This window comes from Epinephelus lanceolatus, chromosome 8, assembly GCF_041903045.1.
Source record: "Epinephelus lanceolatus isolate andai-2023 chromosome 8, ASM4190304v1, whole genome shotgun sequence".
Taxonomy (NCBI): domain Eukaryota; kingdom Metazoa; phylum Chordata; class Actinopteri; order Perciformes; family Serranidae; genus Epinephelus; species Epinephelus lanceolatus.
The window spans coordinates 2,850,267-2,860,283 of NC_135741.1; the positions used below are offsets into that span (position 1 = coordinate 2,850,267).

The following is a 10,017-nucleotide window of genomic DNA, read 5'->3' on the forward strand; positions in this document are numbered from 1 at the left end:
TCCCCTAGAGATACGCACTTGCACTCTGTTGTGCACGTTCACGTTTAGGCTAGTTGTGTCCCAAAACAGAACTGAGGTAGTGGAAGTGGTTTCCAACACTTAAACCTGCCCTAGACTCCAAGGGAGCCCCGACCCACACTTACAACAAAGTGGAAGATGAAATTTCCCAGAACACCTTGCGAAGTCAGCAACTTCGGCAAGTTTTGGAAAACATTTTGTTGCTGTACGATCGGAATGTAGGCTATACAAACAACAGATGGTCGGACTAGCCTGAACTCATCAGCAACTCACAGCGTCAAAATATTTAAACAAATCGACTTACCCGAACAAAATTGATCAGAACTAGAAGGCGTCGTAGGCGGCTCCTGTTTTCAGCATTTCTCCTCCGTTGATTGATCAGACGGAGAAGAATAAACATAGCACACACCACAACACAAGCGCTGGAGCCGGCGATTTCAAACCTGAATGACTACCGGTATCTTGCGTCGCTACTACGCGTGACGTCTGCCTGCACGTCGGCCACACTGATTTGTATGAAGTGGTGTCTCATTTCTTAGGGAAAGATCTCTACCCTAATATTTCTCACTTCCAAACGAGGGTACTCAGTACCAAGTGGAAGATTTAAGGGGTAGAAATGGGATTGGGCCTTAATCAAGGATTCAGCACCATGGACAGCTCCATCAGATACAGTAAAGAACAGGAGCAGGTTGCACAAAACACCTTAAGTTAAGATTTTCCCTAAAGTCCATCTTAAGGCTTTCTTAAGATAAAATCACTTTCACTCCTTCAGGTTTCTTTAAAATGTTGCCTTAAGTATTTAAGTTTTTCTCCTTGTCTTGGTCTCAAACCTACGGAATCCCTTAAAGTTAGTCAGATCACTGCACAAAGGACCTTAGGTGTCACAAGCAAGCAAACAAATGGTTATCATGGAAGCTGTCGTATTTTACCACCGTAAAATCTTTCAGTGCAGTAAATGCCTTAACATTTTTACTTGAGTAAAGCTACTCTTACCTTTCTTGCATTTGAAAAAATTTTGCACTTTGAAAAAATTTGAATATCCACAATTCCACCTCCCTCCAAAGTCCCATCCCCCTCCTCCATTACGTCCTCATTACGTCTATGATAGACGTAGGCGTTGGCAAGGTAACATTAGATACACGGAAGAGGAGAGCGAGTGTAACGTTACAACAAGACAGTCAAACGCAACCCCGGAGTTTTAAAACTCAACCGGAGTCAGTGATGACTGATGAGTTTTAGAATAAGGTCACAGTGCTAACGTTAGATAGTATTGTTAATGTTACTAGTGAGTGGAAACGCACAAGGAAGATACCATTAATGTTTCAGAGGCTCGAATGCAATGATTGGTTGGAGTTTTCTTAGAACCATATGAGAATGGTATAATTATGAGTTTGTATCTCTGGTGGAATTCACTTACATTTTAGTGTGCCATCAGCTTATTAACAGCATTTTAACCTAAACAAAGGAAAGTGTCGCTTTAAGTAGATCAGGAGCCAGAGCCTTCAGCTATCAGGCTCCTCTCCTGTGGAATCATCTTCCTGTTACGGTCCGGGAGGCAGACACCGTCTCCACATTTAAGACTAGACTTAAGACTTTCCTCTTTGATAAAGCTTATAGTTAGGGCTGGCTCAGGCTTGCCCTGTACCAGCCCCTAGTTAGGCTGACTTAGGCCTAGTCTGCCGGAGGACCCCCTATAATACACCGGGCACCTTCTCTCCTTCTCTCTCTCTCTCTCTCATGTCCTGTTACTGCATCTTGCTAACTCTTATTGCTAACTAATTTATCATGTTGATCTGTTCTGTACGACATCTACTGCACGTCTGTCCGTCCTGGAAGAGGGATCCCTCCTCAGTTGCTCTTCCTGAGGTTTCTACCGTTTTTTTCCCTGTTAAAGGGTTTTTTTGGGGAGTTTTTCCTGATCAGCTGTGAGGGTCATAAGGACAGAGGGGTGTTGTATGCTGTAAAGCCCTGTGAGGCAAATTGTGATTTGTGATATTGGGCTTTATAAATAAAATTGATTGATTGAAATAAGTCCCTCAGCTTAGGAAAAATTAAGTGTTAAGTGTCATACGTAGGGAGAAAACTTAAGGTGTTTTGTGCAACAGGCTCTAGAGTCATTAAGCGGAAGTGATAACTGATGAGCCTCACCTGACAGGCGTCACCTGACAGGCGTCAGCTGATGCTCCTGTGGCAGATTAAAGGCATTAGATCTGAAAATACCGACATCACACAACCAGGTCTCTGTTCACATGACGGCAGGCAGAGTTTGTCAGTCATTTTCTTTCAAATAATTTTTGGACCTTTTTGCACCTCTGGCTGTTTTTCATACAGATTCAAAGTCTCCCTCTTTCTCTTCTTTATCACTCAGTGACGTGAACACAGACATCAAACACACTTATCGATTGAACCTGGTTAAATGTTCAAACTGTATTGAAAATTGATATCAGTTAATTCATGTTGAGGCTCTTAAAACTGTTCTGTGCTCTCGCTTCACGTCCACCTGTCCGTCTGTGTGTTTCCTCTCTGCCTCACTGGATGTCTGAGGTCAGTGTTGATAATTTACTGTGTGTGCTCGGTTTCTACTGAAAACCTGCGTTTGTAAAAAACAGCTTTGGTTCCTGAGGACTCATTCAATGCTCCAACATGAAACAAGGTTAGATTAGGGCATCAGGGTTGTTTGACGTGTCTCATAATGTTTCCGGTGCGTGTTTGGCCTTTTTAAACAACAGGTGGACTTTAAAGTGTGCACGTCAGACACCAGTTACTGGGTCAGGAGCTATTTGTCTTACTCTAAATGGTTTGCTGGGTGATACAATCTGAAAGTTTGAGCAGCTAGGCCTCTGTGGTCTTTTGATTTCTGTAAGGTAGATACATTTCTTTGTGTTTGTTTTTATGTCTCCAGTGGAGTTATGATAGAGTCTATAGAGTCTAGTGTTGAACCAATGTGATGTAGGGAGGACTGGTGTCATATAAAAAAACAAAAGGTAATCTGGTTATTTTAACAGCTGCTATTTGTCCAGTTAGTGAGATGAGAAGGTTGTTCCAGTGAGTGAGGACTTCTTCAGTGCTGTTTAATAATGGTGCAGCTCTGACAGCTTGGTGGAGATGTTGATACAAAGGTATTTAATGGCATCTGCATTTTGTAATATAGGTCTATGGTTTGAAAATGATCTGAGTGATTCCTTTAAAGTGAGTCAGTTTCTCTAAGTGGAACCTTCACTGACATCAGAGAGAGTTATTAACGGGTCAAAGGCACATATGAGGTGAAATACTCTACATTATAAACGTGATCAGGTCAGCGCTGTCGACTGGCAAATGTTTTGTTGCAGATAAGTTGTTGTTCGTTTTTATTTACCTGCAAAAAGGTGAAACCAGAGTGAATCACTGTAAAATAAATGTACATGTTTGATGTAAATATGTGCACAGCAGATCGATTAAAGGAACAGGCTTTATTCTTTAATGTGAACTGAAACGCTGCACATTAATGCTTCCATCACAATCCACACACACACACACACACACACACACACACACACACATATCGCACACATATCACACACACACACTCCCATGAACAATCAGGAGGGCTGTGAGTCCTCTGTGACTTTCAGCCTCGACTGGACAAAAAAACCCGGCAGAATAACACAGTGACCTTTACAGAAAGTAACTGGACTAACCTGCAGTGATGAATGGTGCCGTGGCTTCCTCTTACACACACACACACACACACACATACACACACACACACACACACGCAGGGAGAGTCTTTCCTAAACCCTCATTTCTCTCTCCAGAACAAAAGCAGTTGAGGTTGCGGCCTCTTCCTCCTCTGTATCTCTCAAACACACCTGCATGTTTTATTTGTATTAATCATTTCATCACTTTTTCCTTTCTCTTCACAATAGCCACCTTTTTATTTTCTAAAATATTAACTGTAAGAGAGTATCAGCCACGAAAAACCTGGCAGATTTTCCTCAGATTTTAAGAATGTAGACGCTGCTTATAAAGCTGCTTGTGACTGTTGTCACTGTCTCCTCCACCTCCTTGTGCATGTGTGTGACAGTCATGTGTATTATTCAGTTAGCATTAAAATCAATTTAGTGGTGCAGTGAGAAGAAAAGTCAAAATAAGATTTACTGTTAACAGATTGGCAAATTCATGTTTGCTCTCGCTGCCTCACATTGAACCTTCCACTAACGGCCAGGTGTCCCTCACTGACTGACTCTTCCAACAAATGTTAGTTTCTACTAAAATCTTCTAAGTAGTTTTTTAGCTCAAAAACAATTATTATCATAAATGAATATTGTCTGTCTGCGAAAGAGGGTTTGGGCCATGTTTAAGAAAAAAACAATCTTAGATTTCGAGGATTAAAATATAAATCTACGAGATTAAACACCTGAGAGAGAGTTATGCATAAGAACGTGACTGTGTGCCGGTTTGCTCCTCAATTGTAGGGGATGAAAATGGAAAACCATCCAACATACTAATGCACATACGATGGCATCACCCAGATGTGTTGATCACTGGTATGAGAAAAAACACACTGAAGGCCAGCTCCTTATCCTCGCTGCTTTCAGGCAGCCTTAGGACGCAAAGAGACCACACTTTGTTGCTATTTGTACCATGGTCATGACTCTCCAGTCATAATCGGTGACTTCTTTATCTGCAGAATTCCGCAGATTTTTATTTTGGATCACCGCTGAAAACACTTTTAAAAATCCACAGTATCATTTGGGCCTGCTTAAAACTTGCAGATGCTGTTGTGAATAGTTTGTTTGTTGGTGCTTGCAAGAACGTTCCAACATCTAAAATTTAGGAGCGGTTTGCAGAGTTGTCAACAACATGAAGGACTGTCTGATGACGTCCTGTCTCTCATATCAAGGCAACACATTATGTCATAAAGACTTCACAATGTCAGCTGTCAGCAGAAACCATGAAACCAGAGTCTGAAGAAAAAGAGCTGGTTTAGAAACTGGTTGGAACCAATATGTGTAAAGTGTGTGTAGACACACCTGTCAACATCTGATTGGTCAGACGGGCACCAACGAGCTCTGAGGTCTTACCTGGAACATGATCCTGTACTGCTCCTCCGGACGTTTCACCACACACATGTTGCAGCCCATGATGACGTCTGACACTTATCTCCGTCTCTGCGTCCTTTGTGTCTTTTTAATCTCGGCGTCCTCTGTCCTCTGTCTCTGCAGGTCCCTCAGGAAACGAGTCAATAATCCAGCTCGCTGTCTGACTTTTACCCTCCAAATGCGACGTCCTCAGGTGCGTCTTTGCCGTCTGTTTTCTTGCTTATTTTCCCCTTAATCAGCCTCTGACCTTTGAGCCAAAATGACCTTCACAAAGATAATTCTTGTTCAGATGACCACGCCCAAATCTGAGATTAACTTTGCCAAACAAAAATGGGCGACAGTCCAAAAACATCACCAGATTTCAGACAAATTTTCAAACCAAATGAAGAGTTGGTGAAATTTATAATCCAGACAAAGATCCGTTATGTAGGAAGAGTCATGTTCATCCTTTGCAAAGGTCGACTAGAAATCCTCAGAGAAATCAGTCAAAGCAGTTCTTAAAAAATGAAATTAAAATGTTTCCTGCTTTCTTCCAGGTTTAATTCAAATGTAGTGTATTTGTGTGGCTTCTGTGACTCTTCTGCAAAAAATAATGATATTCTCATAAAGGTGAAATATTTTAACGTTGCGTCACTGTAGTCTGAGTTTTCCCTCAGAAAAGAAAGATTTCCCACAAGAAATGAAGCCACTTAAAATCCCAGAATGCGCTTCATCAAGTTTAGTAAATGCTTTTATCAGTCAAACTCCTTCAACAAAGACGTCTGTCTCCGTTTAGAAAAGTGTCACTTCTGATAAAAACCCAGCTGAGAGTCAAGCTGAGTTCACTTCCTGTTGTCTCTGTCACTCTGAAGACAAAAGAGAAACCCACCCCTGTGTTTCTTAATGCTTGGCTCTCGTGGGCAAAAACAATTATGAGACAGAAGACAAAAGGAGGAGGACACTGTTCAGCCTGGTTTTGTTGTTCTTTTCATAAATGAGACGCGTTGTGTTGCTCTGAAGTCTCCTCACAGTAAACAGCTTTTATCTGCTGTCCTGCGGGCGGCGAGGAGGCGAGACGCTGTGTCTTTTCATCACGGTGAAAAATTAATTTTTATTCATGCGCGGCAGATTGTTTCTGCCCTGCAGGGGAGGAGGAGGAGGGGGGGGGGGGGGGATGAAGAGGGGAAACACTCTCCAGATTGTGCTTCAAACTGGAAAAACAGTTCATTTGAGTTTGTGGAGGTTTGTGGAGGTGATGGAGGGGTGAAGGTGTGTGTTCACAGGTGCAAAAAATTAGGTCAGTTCAGTTAAATCTCAGTGTTGTTAAATGGTTTCAGTGTCGGCGGTGAAGTCAGTTATTTAATGTGTTGAACACAAACGAGTCGAGTTGGTCAGTTGTTGGAAGTCTGCTGCTTAAGTCGCCAGAGAAAGGTGAAGGGAAGATGATTTAAAAAACATTAAATCTTAATTTATCCTCTCTGGTGTCCTGGTTTTTAATACATTTAACGACTGCTTTGAAAGTGATGGATTCAGTAAGATAAATATAAGCTGTGGGGCTTTTAAAAATGTCTCCCTGCAGCTCAAATGGCCAAATGTGGAGAAAAGATATATAAAATTAAACTGTAAAGCTTCTGCGTCCAGTAAAAGTGACACCAATAAGTCACAGTCACAACAAAACTCCTGCTTTTCATGTATTATGTATGTTTTACTTCTGTTTGAGTTATTAAATAATCAGCGTCTTCCTGCAAACTGCAAGTACAATGACAAAAATATATATATTCTTTAATTTCCCTGACAGAAATGTGCAGCTTTCCCTACGCTGAGATCTCCTCAGCCTGAATCAAAGTGACACCTTCTCTTATTAAACTTACATTAAACTAACCGCACTGCTTTTTTCAAGCCTGTAACGTCTCACAAAACACTTAAACATCTTCAGCCAAATGTTTAGTTTTCGGTCCCCTGAGGTTTGTTTGAAGCCGCAGTGGAAACGAGGCCAGTGATGATTAATAAGACATGAAGGAGGAGAAGAAGAAGAAAAAGAAAACTCCTCCGGGCTGTAATGTGTTCCAGCAGTTTTCACTTCAGTTCAATAATTCATCAGTGAGTGATTAAAACAACTTCCTTTCTCCCCAAATTGACAAGACACAGCAAACAGTTTGATGTGAAATATTAAATATGAGTGACAGAGAAATCTTTAAAAGTGATCTGAATTTATGTTTCTGGATCAGGACGAGGCGACGCTCCGAGTCAAATATTGAAGTTTGGCCTCAATAATTTATCCAAACACATTCACAGATCAGAAAGCAGCAGCCTGAATATGAACATTTGTCTGGAGGTTTAGTCGACTCCCCTGATCTCGTCTGCGCACCAGTTATTTTATAAATCAGCAGCTGATGTTGAATTATTTCTCAAATCAGCGTAAAAAGCGCTGTGTGCTTATGAGGGGTGTGTTTGTGCTTTGAATTGATACAAAAGCGTTTCTGAAATCATTAAAAAAAACACACAACAAAATACTTTTTAGCACCTGAATACTTATGTGTGGAAATAATCTGAACGCAGCTTGTGCTTACTGAACTTTAAACTTTATCTTTAGCACCTGAATTTGAAATCTGTGTTTGAATATTGGTCACAATTTGTGCTTGAAAGGTCATTTTATAATCAACCTGTTCGTCTGTCAGATCCAGAGCAGCTGGACGTTTTAATTTCAGAGATAAAAACAGTTTGTGCTTCGATCGTCACAAAAATTTTGTGCTTAAAGAACAGCAAATATTTGAGGAGTAAAATCTAAACTCCATGTGGTGTTTGTGCTTTAAGCATCAACTCAGTCGATTTCCTTTCATTCTCTGAAATCCTCACGGTTTCTGCAGGGTTTTTATCAAAAGTGTTACAAGAGATTTTGTGCTATGGGTAAACGTTTGTAGCCGCAAAATCTTTCAAGTTGATTTGACTTGATGTCTTTCCTCGTTATTGTGGGCTCGGTGTAGCGCTTGTGCTACAAGTTGGGTTTTTCTTTCCAGCTAAACTTCAAAACATTTTTCTGACCGCTCAGACTTGTCTTCACCACTTGTGGACGACTTTCGGTTACTCAGTTAGAGATCGACCTCTGTGCTTTTTCCTGAAGTCTCATTTTTACATTTGAATACACATGTTCCAGGATTATTCACTGCGGTCGCCTCGGTTTGCATTTTGGATTCAGTCTCGAGCTCATTTGGAGCTTTTGTTAATTCTCTCTTTGAAAGTGTTTTTGTCTTTCACTCCACACGTACCTCAGACAGCTGGTGTCGTCTGCACGCTCTTGTTGCTTTAAAGACAAACCTCTGAGCTCCACGTTCATCTCCTCTTTAGATCTTTTCCAACAGGCTGTGTTGCATTATTATATAAAAATCAGAAAAAGGTTGGTAGGAAATCACAGCTGTTAGTCAGTGATGCCTTTTTACAAGTGATACTGAGACTTTGCAGAGAACAGAGCGTCCCTCCCTCTGGTTTTATAATCGACCAGCTCGCCCACTGACGGTCCTTGAGATGGAATTAGCCTGCAGAAAGATGACAGACACTCTGCAGAAACGCCGGCACATTCAGCCTGTATTACCTGCCGCTCCTGTCACTGAACATGATTCATCTGATTTTATGAGCCGCCTCTCTGCAGCTGTTATCTGTCATCAACACCTGCCTCACCGACCACGCAGAGGGGGAAAGGGGCAAAATGGAGAAGGTGTGTGTGGAGAAGAGAGGAGAGATACAATAAATGTGGTGAAAGGAAAACTACAACGTGAGATGAAGAGAGACAGGAAGCTTGAAGAGGGAGGAAATAAGGAGCTGAACTTCCTGATGATCCCTTTGAGCAGCAACTTCATAATAAAAGTTCACCTCTGATCTGTTTGGCTTGCAGGTGTGCAGGTCTCGGCTCTGTCTGAAAATAACTTTTTGGCCAGTAAAAAGTCAAAAATGGTATATTTGGTGTCAACACACCGGCTCTCTTTGCTCAGACTTGAACAATTCAATGAATTTCCAGTGTTTCTTTCTCTTGAACTGAATTCCAAGTGTCTTTACATCCTTTGCTGAGCAGGAAAAAAAATCAAAACCCCCAAATCCTCCTTCAGGACTGATAATCCAGAGAGGTGAAGACCTGCTTTTGTTTCAGCAAACTTCACCGTGAAACAGTCGCCCTCCGTCTGCAATGAAGCTCACTTTATTCTCCATGTAATTCCCCCCAAATCCTCTTCCTCCTCCTCCTCCTCCTCCTCCTCCTCCTCCTCCAGGAGTGGAAGGCAGACTGAGGTGGATCCTGTTGTTTTGTGAGGAAAGCTAGATCCGCCGACTGTCAGCCTTTTCTCTTCCTCTCTCCCTCCCTTCATCCCTCGATTTCCTCTGCTGCTCCGTCATTTCTCCACAAAGGTTAAATCCGGCTTAGTTTCGCTCCTGGACACACAGACACAGAAAACACAGAGATTCTCACTGGTTTTACACACTGATTGGACGAAGGACATGAGCACACACAGGCTTGTTAGTTTTGGGGTCTCTCTCTGCTCGGCATGTCAATGCTTGTGGTCGAAGTGTGTGTCATCGCCTCGCATCATTTAATGGGAAGAAATCTAACAAGCTAAAAATTGATTTCACAAACCAGAATTTGTTGTCAGGCAACAAGAGTGTGTTGGCTTTCATTCACACTGCACAGATTTTCATTCCAGTAGCTGTTTGTCAGTGAAGACGACGCTTTACAATCACAATATCTCCATTTTATCAAGTCGTTTCTCTCTATTATCAGACCCTACAAATCTTTTTTTTTCCCCAAAACAAGTTACAGAATCTACCAGAGCAGGGACCTGGTTTATGATACCTCAGCTGGTTTACGATAGAAATCAACTTCAGAGCTGAAACAATCAGTCCGACGTTAGCTCATCAGAGGTGTTGATAGATTTTTAACAGGACATGAAAGCAG

General features: G+C 41.7%; 1 protein-coding gene across 1 annotated transcript in view; it reads right to left on the minus strand.

Moving 5' to 3' along the window:
- The window catches only part of LOC117258602 (PDZ domain-containing protein 4-like), a 76,973-nt gene extending 71,717 nt beyond the window's left edge, over positions 1 to 5,256 (minus strand). Inside the window, exon 1 of the mRNA XM_033629641.2 lies at positions 5,082 to 5,256. Coding sequence (XP_033485532.2) covers positions 5,082 to 5,141 — 60 coding nt within the window. The 5' untranslated portion in view covers positions 5,142 to 5,256. The remainder of the gene's footprint in view (positions 1 to 5,081) is intronic.
- Between the last annotated feature and the right edge of the window lie 4,761 nt (positions 5,257 to 10,017).